This window comes from Ylistrum balloti, unplaced genomic scaffold (genome assembly GCF_031769215.1).
Source record: "Ylistrum balloti isolate Yb309-2 unplaced genomic scaffold, AGI_CSIRO_Ybal_v1 Utg369724, whole genome shotgun sequence".
Classification (NCBI taxonomy): Eukaryota; Metazoa; Mollusca; class Bivalvia; order Pectinida; family Pectinidae; genus Ylistrum; species Ylistrum balloti.
This window is the reverse complement of record NW_026781942.1, coordinates 955,980-978,810: the sequence shown is the minus strand read 5'-3', so window position 1 is coordinate 978,810 and position 22,831 is coordinate 955,980. Positions and strand designations below refer to the sequence as shown.

The 22,831-nt window shown below is 33.9% G+C and overlaps 1 protein-coding gene across 1 annotated transcript in view; it reads left to right on the top strand.

Moving 5' to 3' along the window:
• LOC132565493 (zonadhesin-like) overlaps positions 1-22,612 on the top strand; it is a 32,514-nt gene extending 9,902 nt beyond the window's left edge. The window contains 39 exon segments of the mRNA XM_060230144.1: positions 323-428; positions 900-1,001; positions 2,039-2,140; positions 2,343-2,444; positions 2,898-2,999; positions 3,248-3,349; positions 3,714-3,815; positions 4,136-4,237; positions 4,320-4,423; positions 4,426-4,513; positions 4,638-4,739; positions 5,042-5,271; positions 5,394-5,508; positions 5,781-5,882; positions 6,802-6,903; positions 7,784-7,885; positions 8,109-8,210; positions 8,870-8,971; positions 9,198-9,299; positions 10,016-10,117; positions 10,344-10,445; positions 10,760-10,861; positions 11,910-12,011; positions 12,512-12,613; positions 13,093-13,194; positions 13,790-13,891; positions 14,531-14,632; positions 15,294-15,395; positions 16,057-16,158; positions 16,829-16,930; positions 17,256-17,357; positions 18,829-18,930; positions 19,413-19,514; positions 20,006-20,107; positions 20,679-20,780; positions 21,392-21,493; positions 21,866-21,967; positions 22,176-22,280; positions 22,437-22,612. Coding sequence (XP_060086127.1) covers positions 323-428; positions 900-1,001; positions 2,039-2,140; positions 2,343-2,444; positions 2,898-2,999; positions 3,248-3,349; positions 3,714-3,815; positions 4,136-4,237; positions 4,320-4,423; positions 4,426-4,513; positions 4,638-4,739; positions 5,042-5,271; positions 5,394-5,508; positions 5,781-5,882; positions 6,802-6,903; positions 7,784-7,885; positions 8,109-8,210; positions 8,870-8,971; positions 9,198-9,299; positions 10,016-10,117; positions 10,344-10,445; positions 10,760-10,861; positions 11,910-12,011; positions 12,512-12,613; positions 13,093-13,194; positions 13,790-13,891; positions 14,531-14,632; positions 15,294-15,395; positions 16,057-16,158; positions 16,829-16,930; positions 17,256-17,357; positions 18,829-18,930; positions 19,413-19,514; positions 20,006-20,107; positions 20,679-20,780; positions 21,392-21,493; positions 21,866-21,967; positions 22,176-22,280; positions 22,437-22,612 — 4,188 coding nt within the window.
• The last annotated feature ends 219 nt before the right edge of the window (positions 22,613-22,831 follow it).

The following is a 22,831-nucleotide window of genomic DNA, read 5'->3' as shown; positions in this document are numbered from 1 at the left end:
ATGTGATGTAATTAACATTGAGTTGTTTACATTAATCTGGATATTTATTTTTTACTTCACTGTTCATAATAGGAAAAATACGAAAATGTTTCTGTATTCTAGGTATTTGTTACAGTATTCTCTTTTTCATTTATTTTCAAAATTTTGTAAATTTTCTCGGCGTGTTAATATTCCATAAACATAAGTTCTAACACAAATCTACACAATACATATTAACGATCTAAAGACAATGTTTCGAAATGTTTAAATATTCGGATTGATTTTGTGAACATTGCTTTCATTTCTTCGTTGCACTTCAGTGAAATTTATCTTGATATTTAAGGTTTATGAACCAACTGAGTCATTCACAGTATCCCTGACTGTTGTGAGTAATGAAGGAGAACTAGGATCACTTACTACCACAACAGTTACAATCAAGAATGACGACAGTAAGACTATACACATCATTATATTCCGACAACTGCAAAACTAAGTTATAATTTTATTCTGCTTTTACCGTCCTTATATGACTCGAGCTGCTTTCAAAACGTTCAACAATGCTACTGTTTCTCAAGTCCTTTTCCTGACGTTTTGTTACTTTGTCTGATTTAAGATAAATTTTGGTGCGGCCACAATTATATATGTAATCCAATTATTCAATTATTATTATTTCCTGACGTTTCGGGATAAATCGGGGTCATGAGGTCATTAAGAATAATTTTCCCGATAAATATGCAAATGCAACTTCTTTGACAATTCTTTGTAGTTGTACTCTTGCAAAATGGTTTTAGTGACCAATGAAATGTTGTATTTCGCGAAAGAATGCAATGCAAAGGATGAAATGATCTTATGTTTGAAAAACTGATGATATGTCTCTCATGGTAAGGTAATTTACATCTATCTGTTTTATTGATTCACAGAACCATGTGGAGGAGCTTGTAAAGAAAACGCTTATTGTGATATGCCATCACAGGAATGCGTCTGTAAATCAGGCTACATTCTGTTCCGTGGCTCGTGCAGCCGTAAGTATTCTGGCTTGTCATTTCCATCGAAACAGTGTTTTATATTCAAAGTCGAGACAGAAAATACCACCCTGAAAACAGGATCTTCAGTCATACTCAAATCCACAAGAAGGGAAAAAAACAAAACAAATATTAACACAGAAATCCATGAATAAGTATAAGAGAAACAGACGTGGTGTGCTAAAACCAAGCATTCTCTGCTTCATAGACAACAACCGATTTGTAAATCTTCAATCCAGATAAATAATATCGAGGTCCCAAATTAGAACAAGGTAAACAGAGAAATCCTTGTTCATACATTTAAGATAAACTTAGTCTTATATGGAAGCATCAACAAGTCAGAAAAGAGGAAACAGTTTCTGTCTTCGGTAGACTGTTATTTACGATATTTTCAATAGGAAATTCAACGTTATTCATGAACTCATCCTCATTGTATTTCTTCTTTACTTTATACGTATTTGTCAAGAAATACGGTCCAGACTAGCGCGCAATCTATGTGTCGCTGTTCTCAAAACTAGAAAAGGATGACGTTCGTTCAGTTTAGAATGAAGTATGGTAGTGTATGAGGTGGAAAAATCAAACCTTCTTATCGGCTTTTTAAGAGCAGATGTTCAAGAGAATGCGTGAAAAAGCAGTTTGAGGGTCTATTAATCCACAACTATAAACTGCCCGAGTAAACAGTATTTTGATAAGATGGTAACCATGATATTATTGTACAAACAAACGTAGCAAGACTCTCTGATAAAGCAGTGATAAAAGACGACTGATATTGGTTCGATTCTTGTAAAGTTTAGGATTTCATACTACTTGAGGTTATATTGAAATTCATCAGACTGCGCTATATACCAATGCTAGTTTAGGTTTTTGAAAACATAACATGAAACAATGAGATGCATAAGTCACGTGTTCATCCGTTGTGAATTACAATCAATGTCTCCCTAGTTTAACACTATTAACATGAGTAGTTTTAACAGTTTCTCGAATCAAATAGCGTAATATCAGTATGTATATAACTTCGCCCTAAATCTCTATCACAGTTCCTTGTGGAGGACCATGTGGAGCTAACGCCCGCTGTGACTCCTCATCAAACAAATGCGTATGTCTCCCAGGATACAATCTTATCAAGGGATCTTGCAGTTGTAAGTATTATACTCGGATACAGGTAGATACGACCATTTGAATTTACCATAGTGCTAAACTTTCAATTTACCATAGTGTTAAAATTTCAATTTACCATAGTGTTAAACTTTCAAAGTAAACATGACATCACAAATGCGTTAATATCAAAACAAGAGACAGTATACAGGTGACTATCTAATTACCGAAACACATTGATGACAGTTCCATGTGGAGGACCATGCGGACCAAACGAACGATGTGACAAATCCAGCAACAAATGCGTGTGTAGCTCAGGATACGTTTCATTCGGAGGCGCGTGTGTCTGTAAGTAAAAGTTGTATACAAAAAAAGGAGAATATAATACTTTTGACCTTTGTCGTTATAAGCAAAGTTTTGGCTCCGTTAGAAAGAATGTTATATTTTAAACGTTGAAGAATTATTCATTTTACTTCACTGTTTGGCTCTAACGTTTAAATTTGTATGAAATGGTACTATTCATTTGTGTGTTCGTTTTACAAGAAAAAGGATAGTGAAAAAAATCGTTTCTTCATTTGGTATCGTTTTGATTCTCTACTTGAATAATAGCAAACGTTGTTCTTCAATTCTTTGATTCAACGATAGGTGTTTCTTCTTATGCATTGCGAAGTCTTTAGTGTTTAGGTTCGTCTGATTTAATTACTATGAAACACGAATAATGTTAAGAATCCTTTATCCCGTGATTGTCAAATACGAGAGTTCAATCCTATATCACAGATTTTATCATTTTAATGTACACAGTGCCCTGCGGAGGCCCATGTGGACCCTACTCTTACTGCAACAAAGCCAGTAACAAATGTGAATGTAACAAAGGATATTACTTCTATCACGGTTCATGTGTCTGTGAGTATTCTTCTGATCAATAAATTGCTGATAAGATTACTCCATAGGTATAGCAGTACTTTACGTTTGAAATCATTCTCTCAATCGTTCCAGTTGTTAGTCTTATAATACTAAATGAATAGTTAAAAATGATTAAAACTGTGTGGAAATACTTAACCTGTATCAAATCATACGTACAAGAAGATTTAAAACAAAACAATTTGCAAAGGATAAACTAACATACAGATTTAAACTTTTGATTCACTTAGTGCCATGCGGAGGCCCATGCGGACCCAACGCTTATTGCAACAAAGTCTCCAACCAGTGTGAATGTAACAAAGGATACTACACCTACCACGGATCATGTGTCTGTAAGTCTATAATTACAAAATTATTTCTCCTTATCACCTTTTTTGTAATTTGTAATGTATAAATCGAAATCACGCCGATGACAAAATAATCATATGAATCGCATTCCAGTCATAAATGTATTTGATATTTGTGAAAACCATAAGTATGCTTATTAATGTGATTTCCTCATTAACATGTCTCTTTAAGCAATTAACCGGTTTTAATGTTATAAATATCATGTGGTATATAGATCATGAACATTAATATCATCAACTAAAGGAATTATTATTATTTAAGTACAAAATGTTACGTAGCATGCAGATAAAACACGCCAATAAGAATTTATTATTAACGAACTAGTAAGAAAACGAGTTTACGTTTCAGTGCCATGTGGAGGCCCATGTAAACCTAACTCATATTGTGACAAAGTGAGGAACCAGTGTGTCTGTAACACAGGCTACTACACCTACCATGGATCGTGTGTCTGTAAGTCTATAATCAGAGAATCATTTCTTCTTATCTCCTTTTTTGAATTCTGTTTTACGAAAGGAAGATGGAAAGTTTTATTCAGGTTTAACTATTTATTACTTGTTGTAAATTTTCATCGTTACATTATGCAATATTTTCATCAAAGTTTTAATAATCCTTTCTTGTTGGATTTTCCAGAGATCAACCAAAAATTTTTCATGATACAAAAATTAAACGTTTCAGAGTTGGCGATTATTGAAACACATGTCAAACGATAATTGCTCTTTTGAAAGGACAAAGTGATCTATGTCGTTACAAATGTATTTTTATCTACTCAGTGCCATGTGGAGGACCGTGTAAATCAAACGCCTATTGTGATAAAATCAGGAACCAGTGTGTCTGTAACACAGGATTCGTGCTCTACCGCGACTCATGTGTCTGTAGGTATTAATATCGGTTTCTCTTACCTTTACTTTCCATACAAAAATCGTGTACTATTGTATATATACGTTGCCTTTTTAGTGCCATGTGGAGGACCCTGTGCACCTTACTCCTACTGTGACAAAGCAAGTAACAAGTGTGTCTGTAACACAGGATACTTCCTCTACCATGGATCATGTGTCTGTGAGTACCTGAGGGAGGAGATTGTTTAAATGACAATAATATTTCTTTCGATTCTATTTATTCGTACGCAGCCTTTTTTGTAAATACCATTTGTTTGATATTTTTTTTTATGTTTATTATTATTTTCTTTTAATTTGATATCAGAGTGTCATACCAATAGTTGGATGTTGTTGGGAGAAGCGATGCTATTAATGTTAATCTAATTTTATTCTAAAGTGCCATGTGGAGGACCATGTAAACCAAACGCCTATTGTGACAAAGGCAGGAACCAGTGTGTCTGTAACAAAGGATACGTCATTGTCGGGGGATTGTGTACTCGTAAGTATAACGGATTTTACAATACAGACCTGATAGTTTGCTCAATTCAAATGATTGACGAAACTGTTTAAACACCATTCTGTTAGTACGATACTTATTGACATTAACAATACCCGTCACATCTGATGTAACGAATTTCATTACGCAATCAAATATCATTGATTCATTGTGTATTTTACATAAATACTTATTGTTTATCTGTTTAAATATACATTAATAAAAGTAAAAGATGTAAGCAATATAACTTTTAAAGAATTTTTCTTCCGATTGTTCTCATAAAACCAGCAATGTCATTTTTATAGGTCCAAGTGTTGTACAATTTGTACGAGCAAGTTACTCAGTAAGTGAACGCGATGGAAGTGTTTCGTTAGAAGTATCAAGAACTGGTGGAACCTCTCCAGTGACAGTCTCTTGGTTAGCCAAAGCTATGACTGCTTCCTACCCAAGTGACTTCAGTCAAAACCAAGGAACAGTTACATTCGGAAGTGGACAAACATCCCAGACATTTTCTATTGCAATCGTCGATGACAAGGTAAACAACATTGTAAAATATAAAAAAAATAATCTGTGTTAATTGTGAGTCATTTGATATGTATCCATTTTAAAATGTGGTAACGATCTGTTTCACAAAATATTTCTTTTGTAAACTTACAGGTATTTGAGCCAAGTGAAAGTTTCTCTGTCAGTCTGTCCGTGCAGTCCTCTTCATCATCGTTTGTCAGTATCGGAAGTTTTAGAGTGACCAGGGTAACCATCACAAATGATGATAGTAAGTATAAAAGCAGACAGATAATTAGATATAATATCATTTCCGCTTTTTACAATTTAAGGCCATAGCAAGCCCACCTAATAACACTGAGTATGGGTAAATGGACAATCATATAAAAGCATTTAACATACATAACGTAAAATGTTTAAACACCGTGCTACGACCGTTATATGATACAATTTCTGACCACGTTAGCATCTTTTTCAGAACATAATCGTTTTGATCAAAATAAGGAGGATAATTACATGTAATATTTGATTGAATACTTACAGAACCATGTGGTGGACCATGTGGAGCCAATGCCCATTGTGATATGCCTTCACAGAAATGTGTCTGTAACACTGGTCACTTTTTGTACCATGGAGTCTGTACATGTACGTAACAAAAACATATTTATCTGGAAAATATGTTACACACATTTGTATAGTCGTGTAAATCATTTTAAAATAGAGAAATAATGCTATTATGGCGGATTTTGTGACAATCTATGGCAAACTGCAGTCATATTCAAATGTTAAGTTTTCCACAAATTCATTGTAGTGCCATGTGGAGGACCATGTGGACCTAATTCCTATTGTGACAAAGGCAGAAACCAATGTGTCTGTAACACAGGATACTTTACATACCATGGATCATGTGTTCGTGAGTATCTTTTTCTTTCATGGTACTTTCCAGTTGATTGGTACAACCATTATTGAACAATGTTTACCATGGCCGAATGAAGCACTACGGTATAAACCAACACTACATATACGGAAATTCTAAATATCTAATGACAATGTTTCTCATTCAAATAATCATTATCTTGTTTTTGCATTTGTATTTTAAACTGTAATGGAAACAAAATGACATGTATGAGAAAGATTTGATGGAAGCATTTATATATGTCCAAAATGTCTGTTCTGTGTGGAGGACAGAACGAATTTCTATACATCCCTTAATTCATAGGAAATGAATTCAGAACTACCTACAAAACAAGAATTGTTTCACAGTTTGATCCGTGTCGGTTCAAAACCTTTGCCGAAATATCCTAAAATTCGAAAACAAGTCTACTGCAACATGATTAATGGAAATAAGCCTGCAGTCTCTAACATAAATAAACATGCATTTGCTAACTTTCCCAGAAAATAAGCCGTGTCTTTTTTCGAGTGTACACATGTACATATATTTGTATCTGACTAAACGAAAAGATTCCATGTTCTTAGTATTAAGTTATACTTCTTTGCATCTTATGGATAATATAATTCACCAACCATCAAAACGCTGGTTATATACTTACTCGTGTTGTTGTAGGGCCATGTGGAGGACCATGTGGATCAAACGCCTATTGTGACAAAGTCAGCAACAAGTGTGTCTGTAACACTGGATATTACGTTTACCACGGATCATGTGTCTGTAAGTACACAATTTTATTAAAATGGTATTTGTACCAACTGCACGTCCGAAGGGATAATCCAACCATCTGAAAATGGTAAATGTTAAGGTTATCTTACTTCCATCGAAAGGAATACAATACACAACATAAAGTCTAAGTGAAAGATTACTGATTTGTACTTTCAAAATTGTACAAAAGACATAAATGAATAGCACCTTTTCATAATTGAGAATGAGATAAAGAAGGGCAAAACACTGAAGTAAACTTCGTCATACAGCTGTTTCGTCCTTCTAAGGCTCGTCGACTCGTCAGTGATGCTAAGGACTTAAATTTGAAGCCTATCAGGCGACAAAGAAAAATCCATAAAGGATAAAAAGAAAAGTCAAAAGTTAATCTTAAAGAGAAATGATATAAGCAGACAATGATTTCGCGGAACCCTACAATCTGGTCTTATTGATATATATATTGCTCTTTTCGTGGGTTTCCGTGTCAAGCTTCCTTTTATCTTTAATTATCCCTAGGTTCCTCGAATTTAAGTTGGAATGAAAATTCTGTTGATATGTCGGTATTTTTGTTGTGTGTCATTGACACCTGCAGAGATCCGTCATTAATCTGGGATATTACGGAATATCGGTATTATTTTTAAAAATGCTAAATTTAATATAGGGGAAAAAACCAAGTACCGATCATGTATGAGAAGGAAAATAAAACTGTTAATAAAAAAATCGGAAAACATTTCTCTGAAGAAATCATGAATATAGATAAACTTTTCTTCATGTGCAGTTTCATACACCATTCCCTGTTTCATTACAAAAGTAATACTCAAGTGACAATCTCCGTTGGTTATTAGACTATCAATGCAAATTATGTAGTTACTTATAATGAACCATTGTATTGCAGTGCCATGTGGAGGACCATGTGGACCAAACGCCTATTGTGACAAAGGCAGGAACCAGTGTGTCTGTAACACAGGATACTTTACATACCATGGATCATGTGTTCGTGAGTTTCCACGACAATTTCCAATGATATTGTATTCATCAAATTTGATGTTTGGTCTTGTAAAGTCCATCACATTGTATAATTAATTTATCTGATATGTATATAATATTGATCGTGTACTCGTATGTATTCATCATCTCAAGATAGAAATATCTTAGAATGATGCGATACACAAATCTATTTATCAGGCAGAGCAATTTCAAGCACGTTTTGTTTTTGACAGTTCCATGCGGGGGACCATGTGGACCTAACTCTCGTTGCGACAAAGTTAGCAACAAGTGTGTCTGTAACACAGGATATTATCTCTACCATGGATCATGTGTTTGTAAGTACAGGCTCGCTTTTTATTTTAAGATAAGGATAGGATATTTTAGTTTCTGAAATGATATCCTTTATGTCCCGTTCCTTGATATCAATAAGTTTCGTCGATGGTAGTGAACACGTCGATACATTTTGAACATACATTGTAATAGTAACTTGAATATGTCAATGTAAACGTTGTCAAATTTAACAGTTAACATGATTTGCTAGTTATGAATAATGTCTCAAGTCTTTAGCGTGTTTTGATTATTACATAAACAATTATATTGTTCTTCTATTGTTTAGTTGAAGGAAGGAATTACCTTAAATTTTAGTTTAATGGTGAAACATATTAATTGAGGTGTTTCTTCTCTTTGTTCATGGATGAATCATCTTATCATAATTTGAGACAATATCTGGCATCAAAGTCGTATTGTTAATTTGGATAGTAAATTACAAATACTTAAACGTTTAATTAGAGCCATATTTATTGTTCCAAATATTAAAACCCTTTCCGGTATAGTAAACTATTACCAGACAACATTAATGATGTTACATCAACATGACGTATCGAATTTAATATGACTACATCTGTAATGTAACCATATGAACAACCATTCTTTAAATACAAATAAATTGTTTTTTATTTATAAGACTGTTAGCTAGATGACTTATACTTTTCAGTGCCATGTGGAGGACCATGTGGACCAAACGCCTATTGTGACAAAGGCAGGAACCAGTGTGTCTGTAACACAGGATACTTTACATACCATGGATCATGTGTTCGTGAGTATCCACGACAATTTCCAATGATATTGTATTAATCAAATTTGATGTTTGGTCTTGTAAAGTCCATCACATTGTATAATTAATTTATCTGATATGTATATAATATTGATCGTGTACTCGTATGTATTCATCATCTCAAGATAGAAATATCTTAGAATGATGCGATACACAAATATATTTATCAGGCAGAGCAATTTTTGTCACATTGTTTTGCTTTTGACAGTTCCATGCGGAGGACCATGTGGACCTTACGCTCGTTGCGACAAAGTTAGTAACAAATGTGTCTGTAACACAGGATATTATCTCTACCATGGATCATGTGTTTGTAAGTAGTCTCTCCTATTATTTAGAAATAAGGAGAGATAATTTTGTTTCTGAAATTATATCCTTCACGTCCCTTGATACTGATCAGATTCGTGGATGATGATGAACACGTCGTCGTTACATTTCAATACATATATTATAGTAGCAAGTTGAAGATAGCATTGCAAAAATTGTCCAAATTAAAAATGTACATGATTTGCTAATATCGTGTTCATTACAAAAATGTTATAGACATTTTTTTTTATTAACAATCAACATATGTCAAATATGAATATTAGTTTTTTTTTTTGTTTTACATCCTGTCTCAACACTTTAGCGTGTTTCGATTATTACATAAACAAGTTTATTGTAATTCCATTGTCTAGTTGAAAGATGGGATCACCTTCAATGTTGGTTTAATGGTGTAACGTATGAGATGAGATGTGCCTTATTTTTGTTCATAGAAGATCATCTAATCATAATTTGAGATAATACCTGGTATCAAAGCCGTGTTGTTAATTTGGACAGTAAATTACCAATACTTCAACGTGTACGTTAACTGTTTCAGATGTTAAAACTCTTTCCATTATAATAAGATATTTCCAAACAAACTTCATAAGCTTAGATATCGAAGTTAATGTGAACACATGTGTGCGAAATGTAAAACAAATTCCTTAAATACAAATAAATTGGCTTTTTATTTATAAGACTGTTAGCTAGATGACTTATACTTTTCAGTGCCATGTGGAGGACCATGTGGACCAAACGCCTATTGTGACAAAGGCAGGAACCAGTGTGTTTGTAACACAGGATACTTCACATACCATGGATCATGTGTTCGTGAGTATCCACGACAATTTCCAATGATATTGTATTCATCAAATTTGATGTTTGGTCTTGTAAATTCCATCACAGTGTATAATTAATTTATCTGATATGTATATAATATTGATCGTGTACTCGTATGCATTCATCATCTCAAGATAGAAATAACTTAGAACGATGCGATACACAAATATATTTATCAGGCAAAGCAATTTCTGTCACATTGTTTTGCTTTTGATAGTTCCATGCGGAGGACCATGTGGACCTTACGCTCGTTGTGACAAAGTTAGCAACAAGTGTGTCTGTAACACAGGATATTATCTCTACCATGGATCATGTGTTTGTGAGTATCTATTGCAATCATCAAATTTGTTGTTTGGTCTTGTAAATTCCATCACAGTGTAATATTTTTTTTATCTGATATGTATACATTCGAACCCATGATATCATTGTTTCTAGGGCTGTTTTCGCTATAATCCTGAATTACCCTTGTTTAACTACAATTCCATTATGTGGTCTACTTAAATAATTATGGTCATTAACGATATTTGTATTTTTCTAATGCATATCGGTCATCTATTAAATTTCCGTTTTTAATTAAAGCTTTCTCATTAGAATACCACAAATGAAAACATTCAATAACAATTCAATACATAGTACCATGCGGTGGACCTTGCGGACGTAACGCTTATTGTGACAAAGTCAAAAATCAGTGTGTCTGTAACCAAGGCTATTTCCTCGTCCAGGGATCTTGTTCTCGTGAGTATGTTACACGAAATGCTTCTAACCACCAAAATGGAGTCTAAGTAACTAAAAGTAGCTGGCGAATCTTAAATTAATCACGATCACATGAAAAGCATTATATATTGACCAATTTGCATTTCCCGTATGCTGAATATTGTTTAGCACGTGTAGAGAACGGCTAAAGGGTCAGATATCTGTAGGGAATGCAGTTGATAGAAAGTTTGTGGCATTTTTTCCCACATTCTCGTAAGATTTCGTGTTAGGATGCCATTGAGAACTGCGGAAAATATTAATTTAGGTGTTGATGAATATATGTACTTTTATCGTAGGTCCAAGCGTCGTACAATTTGTACGAGCAAGCCACTCAGTGAGGGAAACAGACGGTAGTGTTACGATAGAAGTATCCAGAACTGGTGGAACCTCTGGGCCAGTGACTGCCTCTTGGTCAGCCACAGCTATGTCTGCATCCTACCCAAGTGACTTCGGTCAAAACCAAGGAACAGTTATCTTTGGAAGTGGACAGACATCTAAGACATTCACTATTGCAATTGTCGACGATAAGGTAAACTGCAATTTTAGCCTCATCAATCAGATAGGTGAATTGTTTGTAAATGGTCGTGAAGAAAACAAAAGCTTAAAAGAAGATATCCTCTATTTGATTAGTAAAGTTTTCTTTCTTGATCTGAAATGAAGTAAACTATGATAAAAATCGTAATCCTGTAATGTTGCAGATATATGAGCCAAATGAAGTTTTCTCGGTCAGCCTTTCCGTACAATCCTCTTCAACTGTGAGCGTGGGAAGTCTCAGGGTAACCAGAGTAACCATCATAAGTGATGATAGTAAGTAAATTATCGGGTAGATAGTAACACTATATTCCGTTGCTTCATTTGAAAGTAATGATTAAATGATAGACTGTACACTCTAAATTGCTTCAATGGTTGATTTGATGCTGTTCTGTCTTCCTTCATTCGTTTAATAGTAAAGGGTTTATTATTTAAATTAGCTTGTTTTTATCGTGGTGGTTAGCTTATAATTGTGATGTTTGATCATTACTCCTTACAGAACCATGCGGCGGACCATGTGGACCTAATGCCCGTTGTGATATGCCTTCACAGAAATGTGTCTGTAACACTGGCTACTTTTTGTACCATGGAGTCTGTACATGTATGTATTAAATACTTTATTACATTACCCTAATATTTACACTAATATTAACAAAACAATGTTATTGTTCACATTTTGATATACTTTGTTGTCTAATGGTGCAAAATATGGTAGCTAAATATACGTTGTGTAATAAGTTTGCTTACGGACTACATTTTTTGACGGCGTAGTTGACGTAACCTAGTGATAAAGAGTTCGTTTTATTGAATTTCAAAAACAATGATAAAGTTATATGCTATAAATAAATGCTGCCTCCAAAAAAATAATATAATAAAAAATAACAAGAAATGACTATTATTCACAAAAAACGAACAAAATAAGGCAAATCTTGATATTTTCAAGTGCTGCATTATATTACTTATCTATTTCATCTAAAATTTCCGTTGAAATAAGCATCCAAAAAGCAAAGACTTTGGCAGCAAGACCTTCATTTAACTCTGACTCCTTAAGTGTATATATTTCGTTCGATCATCATATCGATAAACCATTCAATGTTTCAGTGCCATGCGGAGGACCATGTCGACCAAACTCATATTGTGATAAGCTTAAAAACGTATGTGTCTGCAAGACAGGATACTTTTCCTATCACGGATCCTGTGTATGTAAGTATGATTAGGGTTAAACTATCAGCGCAATTCTTACTTACATCAATCCCCAATTTCTTCTTTTATGAGACGACACCTACATTTTGTGTGCTAGAAAATTCATTAAAGGATAATAAACCAAAGGAAGCTTGCATTCATGGACCATGAGGTTGTATTTTACTGGGATACGTCCACCAGCTACCTTCATGATATATAAATTAACATATCATTTGGGAAAAGTTTTTAAACAAGTATTTAAACCTCCAAGTTGATGTGAGCAACACTTTCAACGTATTTACAATCAAACTGTTAACAGTGTCATGCAGACGTATTTATCATTAACATGTTAACAGATCATTCGGACCTAACGCCTACCATAAGATGTTTTTATTTTTTTTATCATTTATCAATCAATGCCCAATCAATCCTTTTATAAGACTGTCAGGATTTAAAATATCCTATCCGGTTTTTGATATAAACGAGGAGTTTTATTGCAGTGCCATGCGGAGGACCATGTGGACCAAACTCCTATTGTGACAAAGGCAGGAACCAGTGTGTCTGTAAATCAGGCTACTTTACATACCACGGATCATGTGTCTGTAAGTAAATGTAGCAAACACTATCCAACTCTCATTTGTTCCGGTATAAAATATCAAATATTTTGTTTGACCTGTATTTTTTTATCAAATGTGTTGTTGATGATAGACATCGGGTTGTAATGGTCTGTTGCATTCTGCCAGTAATGTTTTGGTCGGCCATTTGACTTTACATGATATAGAAATCGATATCTGACCACATCATAAAACCTACCGTTATCAATGAATGACTCGTTTTTCAAGTCTTCATCCTTCAATTACACCCTACAATTTTTAGAGTTTACACCGTATATTGTCAATATTCTTAATGTTATATCTCCGAACATTTTCATCGTTAGACAGGTATATTAATAAACATTTCCTGTGTGACGGCAATGTACTATGCCACGCAGTCTTCTAAAGTACACCAATGTGATGCTAGAAAAGTTCAAATTGTTGAAATTAAATAACTTTGACCACCAGATATTACTTTCATTAAACTGGTTTTAAATATGCAATTATAAACGCGACATTTATATCAAGTCAAGGGTAATATGGATTCTATTTAGCAGGCAGGTATTCAACTTTTAACATACATGTTCAAACTACTGCATTTTAGTGCCATGTGGAGGACCATGTGCACCAAACTCCTATTGTGACAAAGTCAAGAACCAGTGTGTCTGTAAAACAGGCTACTTTACATACCATGGATCATGTGTCTGTAAGTAAATGTAGAAAAAGTTACCTAACTCATTTATTTCGGCATGAACAGATCATACATTTTGTTTGACTTGTAATTTCATTAAATTTTGGATCAGATAGAACTAAGATTTACAGAACGTTGGGTTGTTATGGTCTGGTACATTCTATAGGAAATGTTATGGTCGGCCATTTGTCGTTATATGATATAAAAATCGGTATCTAACCACATCATTAAACCTGTCGTTATTAACGAATGACTCGTTTTTCAAGTCTTCATCCTTCAATCACACCATACCATTTTTAGGGTTTACACCATATATTGTCAATATTCTTAATGCTATATCAAAGAGCATTTTCATCGTTAGTAAGGTATATTAAATAAAATATTCTTGTGTGACGTTTTATGACTACATTTCTACGTTCAAATTGACCATGTAATATGCCACGCAGTCTTATAAAGTACACCTATATGATGCTAGAAAAGTTCAAATTGTTGAAATAAAATACTTAGGACCGCCAGATGTTACTTTCATTTAACTGGTTTTAAATATGCAATCATTAACGCGACATTTATATTAAATCAAAGTTAATATGGATTATATTTAGTAGGCAGGTATTCAACTTTTAACACATATATGTTCAAACTACTGCATTTTAGTGCCATGTGGAGGACCATGTGCACCAAACTCCTATTGTGACAAAGTGAGGAACCAGTGCGTCTGTAAAACAGGCTACTTTACATACCACGGATCATGTGTCTGTAAGTAAATGTAGAAAACGTTACCTAACTCATTTATTTCGGCATGAACAGATCATACATTTTGTTTGACTTGTAATTTCATTAAATGTTGGATCAGATAGAACTAAGATTTACAGAACGTTGGGTTGTAATGGTCTGTTGCATTCTAAAGGAAATATAATGAAGGGTCGTTTGTCTTTAAATGGTACAAAAAGTTAATAATTTAATCTATATATTATCATATTTTATCAACACGCCGATAAGTAAGTTGTTATCAACAAGCGTCTCCTTATTCAAGTCTCATCCTTCAATCATACCATAACATCTTAAGGGTTGTCGCTGCAAGTTTACAATATTTATAATATTATATATGAAAAGTATTGTTCAGCTTAGTAAAGTATATTGAAAAAAAATCTTAAGTGACATTTCAATAATTACATCATCTTCAAATTAACCATGTACTATGCCACGCAGTCTTTTAAAGTACACCTATATGATGCTAGAAAAGTTCAAATTGTTGAAATAAAATACTTAGGACCGCCAGATGTTACTTTCATTTAACTGGTTTTAAATATGCAATCATTAACGCGACATTTATATTAAATCAAGGTTAATATGGATTATATTTAGCAGGCAGGTATTCAACTTTTAACACATATATGTTCAAACTACTGCATTTTAGTGCCATGTGGAGGACCATGTGCACCAAACTCCTATTGTGACAAAGTGAGGAACCAGTGCGTCTGTAAAACAGGCTACTTTACATACCACGGATCATGTGTCTGTAAGTAAATGTAGAAAACGTTACCTAACTCATTTATTTCGGCATGAACAGATCATACATTTTGTTTGACTTGTAATTTCATTAAATTTTGGATCAGATAGAACTAAGATTTACAGAACTTTGGGTTGTAATGGTCTGTTGCATTCTAAAGGAAATATAATGAAGGGTCGTTTGTCTTTAAATGGTACAAAAAGTTAATAATTTAATCTATATATTATCATATTTTATCAACACGCCGATAAGTAAGTTGTTATCAACAAGCGTCTCCTTATTCAAGTCTCATCCTTCAATCATACCATAACATCTTAAGGGTTGTCGCTGCAAGTTTACAATATTTATAATATTATATATGAAAAGTATTGTTCAGCTTAGTAAAGTATATTGAAAAAAAATCTTAAGTGACATTTCAATAATTACATCATCTTCAAATTAACCATGTACTATGCCACGCAGTCTTTTAAAGTACACCTATATGATGCTAGAAAAGTTCAAATTGTTGAAATAAAATACTTAGGACCGCCAGATGTTACTTTCATTTAACTGGTTTTAAATATGCAATCATTAACGCGACATTTATATTAAATCAAGGTTAATATGGATTATATTTAGTAGGCAGGTATTCAGCTTTTAACACATATATGTTCAAACTACTGCATTTTAGTGCCATGTGGAGGACCATGTGCACCAAACTCCTATTGTGACAAAGTGAGGAACCAGTGCGTCTGTAAAACAGGCTACTTTACATACCATGGATCATGTGTCTGTAAGTAAATGTAGAAAACGTTACCTAACTCATTTATTTCGGCATGAACAGATCATACATTTTGTTTGACTTGTAATTTCATTAAATGTTGGATCAGATAGAACTAAGACTTACAGAACGTTGGGTTGTAATGGTCTGTTGCATTCTAAAGGAAATATAATGAAGGGTCGTTTGTCTTTAAATGGTACAAAAAGTTAATAATTTAATCTGTATATTATCATATTTTATCAACACGCCGATAAGTAAGTTGTTATCAACAAACGTCTCCTTATTCAAGTCTCATCCTTCAATCATACCATAACATCTTTAGGGTTGTCGCTGCAAGTTTACAATATTTATGATATTATATATGAAAAGTATTGTTCAGCTTAGTAAAGTATATTGAAAAAAAAATCTTATGTGACATTTCAATAATTACATTATCATCTTCAAATTGACCATGTACTATGTCACGCAGTCATTTAATGTACAACTATGTGATGCTAGATCAGTTTAAAACGTTGTAATGAAATAACTGTCACACCCAGACATTACTTTCGTATAATTACTGGTTTCAAATATACATTTATCAACACGACATTTATATCAAGGGTTACGTGAGTTCCGAGTTCTATTGATTTAACAAATATTCAACTTTTAACACATATATGTTCAAACTACTGCGTTTTAGTGCCATGCGGAGGTCCATGTAAAACTAACACTTATTGTGACAAAGTGAGGAACCAGTGTGTCTGTAAAACAGGTTACTTTACATACCACGGATCATGTGTCTGTAAGTACATAAATGACACGTTCTTTCACGTTTAACAAACTATCGTTATAAGATATGCAATTATGTCCTACATAAATACATGAAATATTCAGCTTTTATATTTTAATCAATCTGTTGACATCTGATTAGATCAATGCCGTTATATCCATGCTGATGAGCTCCATTGTAACAACATAAAAATAATGTAATTAACACAATCATTTTCAAAGACTATTTATGTACAAAACGACTAAATTATGCAAACATTTAGTTATATTTATTAATACAAACATAGTGATACATACCATTTTATTCTATAAATCAAATGACGTTATTACATTCACAGTGCCATGCGGTGGACCATGTAAACCAAACGCCTATTGTGATAAAGTCAGGAACCAGTGTGTCTGTAACACAGGATATAACCTCGTCCGTGGATCTTGCATTCGTGAGTTATCCTTTAGATGAGTACGGCTGAAGGATTTGGTATAAACTGGATTGAACAATTACTGTTCATCCTGCATAAGTGTGATTTGCGCAAACAGACGTTAACAACAACCACTTATAGCACGCTTATCTATGCTAATTATTTCACACAAGTACATACATTTCCTCTAGATTTCAACGTATATATTATGTGTGAAATAAGTACATTTGTTATATTAGGTTACAAAAGATGCATTTTGCCGGGAATTCAAGTACATTTGATAAGGACATTGTAAAAAATCAACAAAGACACTACCTTCATGTCATAATTTACTAGTCATTATCAAATCGGTTAACAATGGGAAAACTTGAAATTCTCCGGGAAAGCAATGATACCCACTATATGAACATCGGTCGATCCAAGTATGTAGTACGTATTACAGTCTTAAATAAGATGAATGTTAGCAACAACGGAATCATCTGCCACTAAAACAGGAAGGAACACGAAGACAAATTAGTTCCCTCGACTACACAAAGAAAAATATCCGAATACACATAATCACTAGCAATACACAAGATGTAGTGAGAAGAGTGATAAGAATAGATTTTATTCTTGTACAAAATAATTAATACTCAAGATGTAAATAGGAATCGTCGACATTCCTTGCAATCTTGCAAAACACTTGATTGTTATTACGTCTTTAACAAATGACTTAGATATTCATGGCATTATGGGCAAAACATTTCCTTTTCTTGTAGGCCCTAGCGTCGTACAATTTGTCCGACCCAGCTACTCAGTGAATGAACGCGATAGAAGTGTTACGATAGAAGTAGTTAGAACCGGTGGAACTTCTGTGCCAGTGACTGCCTCTTGGTCAGCCACAGCTATGTCTGCATCCTACCCAAGTGACTTCGGTCAAAACCAAGGAACAGTTATCTTTGGAAGTGGACAGACATCTAAGACATTCACTATTGCAATTGTCGACGATAAGGTAAACTGCAATTTTAGCCTCATCAATCAGATAGGTGAATTGTTTGTAAATGGTCGTGAAGAAAACAAAAGCTTAAAAGAAGATATCCTCTATTTGATTAGTAAAGTTTTCTTTCTTGATCTGAAATGAAGTAAACTATGATAAAAATCGTAATCCTGTAATGTTGCAGATATATGAGCCAAATGAAGTTTTCTCGGTCAGCCTTTCCGTACAATCCTCTTCAACTGTGAGCGTGGGAAGTCTCAGGGTAACCAGAGTAACCATCATAAGTGATGATAGTAAGTAAATTATCGGGTAGATAGTAACACTATATTCCGTTGCTTCATTTGAAAGTAATGATTAAATGATAGACTGTACACTCTAAATTGCTTCAATGGTTGATTTGATGCTGTTCTGTCTTCCTTCATTCGTTTAATAGTAAAGGGTTTATTATTTAAATTAGCTTGTTTTTATCGTGGTGGTTAGCTTATAATTGTGATGTTTGATCATTACTCCTTACAGAACCATGCGGCGGACCATGTGGACCTAATGCCCGTTGTGATATGCCTTCACAGAAATGTGTCTGTAACACTGGCTACTTTTTGTACCATGGAGTCTGTACATGTATGTATTAAATACTTTATTACATTACCCTAATATTTACACTAATATTAACAAAACAATGCTATGGTTCACATTTTGATATACTTTGTTGTCTAATGGTGCAAAATATGGCAGCTAAATATACGTTGTGTAATAGGTTTGCTTACGGACTACATTTTTTGACGGCGTAGTTGACGTAACCTAGTGATAAAGAGTTCGTTTTATTGAATTTCAAAAACAATGATAAAGTTATATGCTATAAATAAATGCTGCCTCCAAAATAACAAGGAATGACTATTATTCACAAAAAATGAACAAAATAAGGCAAATCTTGATATTTTCAAGTGCTGCATTATATTACTTATCTATTTCATCTAAAATTTCCGTTGAAATAAGCATCCAAAAAGCAAAGACTTTGGCTGTAAGACCTTCATTTAATCCTAAATTCTTAAGTGTATATATTTCGTTCGATCATTATATCGATAAACCATTTAATGTTTCAGTGCCATGCGGAGGACCATGTCGACCAAACTCATATTGTGATAAGCTTAAAAACGTATGTGTCTGCAAGACAGGATACTTTTCCTATCACGGATCCTGTGTATGTAAGTATGATTAGGGTTAAACTATCAGCGCAATTCTTACTTACATCAATCCTCAATTTCTTCCTTTATGAGACGACACCTACATTTTGTGTGCTAGAAAATTCATTAAAGGATAATAAACCAAAGGAAGCTTGCATTCATGGACCATGAGGTTGTATTTTACTGGGATACGTCCGCCAGCTATTTCCATGATATAAAATTAGCATATGATTTTAGAAACGTTTTTAAACAAGTATTTAAACCTCCAAGTTGATGTGAGCAACATTTTTGAACGTATTTACAATCAAACTGTTAACAGTGTCATGCAGACGTATTTATCATTGACATGTTAACAGATCATTCGGACCTAACGCCTACCATAAGATGTTTTTATTTTTTTTATCTTTTATCAATCAATGCCGAATCAATCCTTTTATAAACTTAAGTATAAGACTGTCAGGATTTAAAATATCCTATCCGGTTTTTGATATAAACGAAGAGTTTTGTTGCAGTGCCATGCGGAGGACCATGTGGACCAAACTCCTATTGTGACAAAGGCAGGAACCAGTGTGTCTGTAAAACAGGCTACTTTACATACCACGGATCATGTGTCTGTAAGTAAATGTAGCAAACACTATCCAACTCTCATTTGTTCCGGTATAAAATATCAAATATTTTGTTTGACCTGTATTTTTTTTATCAAATGTGTTAATGATGATAGACATCGGGTTGTAATGGTCTGTTGCATTCTGCCAGTAATGTTATGGTCGGCCATTTGACTTTACATGATATAGAAATCGATATCTGACCACATCATAAAACCTGTCGTTATCAATGAATGACTCGTTTTTCAAGTCTTCATCCTTCAATTACACCATACAATTTTTAGAGTTTACACCGTATATTGTCTATTTTCATCGTTAGACAGGTATATTAAATAAGAAATTCCTGTGTGAGAGCAATGTAGTATGCCACGCAGTCTTCTAAAGTACACCAATGTGATGCTAGAAAAGTTCAAATTGTTGAAATTAAATAACTGGGACCACCAGATATCACTTTCATTTAACTGGTTTTAAATATGCAATTATAAACGCGACATTTATATCAAGTCAAGGGTAATATGGATTCTATTTAGCAGGCAGGTATTCAACTTTTAACATACATGTTCAAACTACTGCATTTTAGTGCCATGTGGAGGACCATGTGCACCAAACTCCTATTGTGACAAAGTCAAGAACCAGTGTGTCTGTAAAACAGGCTACTTTACATACCATGGATCATGTGTCTGTAAGTAAATGTAGAAAACGTTACCTAACTCATTTATTTCGGCATGAACAGATCATACATTTTGTTTGACTTGTAATTTCATTAAATTTTGGATCAGATAGAACTAAGATTTACAGAACGTTGGGTTGTTATGGTCTGGTACATTCTATAGGAAATGTTATGGTCGGCCATTTGTCGTTATATGATATAAAAATCGGTATCTGACCACATCATTCGTTTTTCAAGTCTTCATCCTTCAATCACACCATACCATTTTTAGAGTTTACACCGTATATTGTCAATATTCTGAAAGTTTTATCTCCTAACATTTTCATAGTGAGTAAGGTATTCTACTTAAAATATTCTTGTGTGACGTTTTGTGACTACATTTCTACCTTCAAATTGACCATGTATTATGCCACGCAGTCTTCTAAAGTACATTTATGTGATGCTAGAAAAGTTCAAATTGTTGAAATAGAATAACTTGGACCACAAGATATTACTTTCATTTAACTGGTTTTAAAAATGCAATTATAAACGCGACATTTATATCAAGTCAAGGGTAATATGGATTATATTTAGCAGGCAGGTATTCAACTTTTAACATACATGTTCAAACTACTACATTTTAGTGCCATGTGGAGGACCATGTGCACCAAACTCCTATTGTGACAAAGTGAGGAACCAGTGTGTCTGTAAAACAGGCTACTTTACATACCACGGATCATGTGTCTGTAAGTAAATGTAGAAAACGTTATCTCTCATTTATTTCGGCATGAACAGATCATACACTTTGTCTGACTTGTAATTTCATTAAATTTTGGATCAGATAGAACTAAGATTTACAGAACGTTGGGTTGTTATGGGCTGATACATTCTATAGAAAATGTTATGGTTGGCCATTTGTCGTTATATGATATAAAAATCGGTGTCTGGCCACATCATTAAACCTGTCGTTATTAACGAATGACTCGTTTTTCAAGTCTTCATCCTTCAATCGCACCATACCATTTTTAGAGTAAACACAATATATTGTCAATATTCATAATGCTATATCTCCAAACATTTTACCTATGATTCAATGACAATCTCCGTCCTGTCATCAGTGCCATGTGGAGGACCATGTGGAGCTAATGCCTATTGTAACAGGGGAACCAACCAATGTGTTTGTAACTCCGGATACAAGCTCTATCATGGAGTCTGTTCACGTAAGTAAATAATGCCGTGTCTGAACACTAACTATTCAATTGGCACATAGAATGTCATATCACTCTCTAGGTTTTCACAATTTTTTATCGTATCTATCAAAAATCCTATTAACTAACTAAAAAAATTGTGATTATTCATGTCTAATCGAATTTGTTATAATGCATAAAAAGGCTGTTTAAATTAACAAATTATCTGTTCACATGACAGTACCTTGTAACGGAGCCTGTGTGTACAACGCCTATTGTGATCTCGCTTCAAACACGTGTAAATGTAACCCTGGACTTCTTGGAGACCCAACAAAGAAATGCGGAAGTAAGTGTTTCAAATCAATTTCTTTTCTTAAAGCTCTGTCAATTCTATCCGTGTAACACGCAACTTTAATTACACACGAAGTAACACGAATGGTACAAGATATGAAAATAGTCGTTTAAATAGCTACTTGTAATGGTCTTATATCGTTAATTTCAGTTCCATGTGATGGACGATGCGGATCGTTCCCACATTCTCACTGTGACCACAGCATAAACAAATGTACCTGTGACACTGGATACACCGGAAATCCATACGGAAGTCTTGGATGTGTATGTAACGGAGGACACAGCGGAGGAAGCGTTGGCGGAGGAAGCGTTGGCGGAGGTTACTAGTCCCCACAAACTCACCACTGTTAATATGTTACGGATTAATGGCAAATGTAGATTTTAGTTAATAAATATATCTTAGCATGCATTACAAACCTCGTTATATTGTTTTTATGTTTCGTTCAAATTAAGAACAAATGAAGGTAGGAAGGACGTTCTGTTTCATGTGTTTGTTTATATGATCATCTTCTCGTTGGTGTAACGGCAGAAAACCACACAAACATA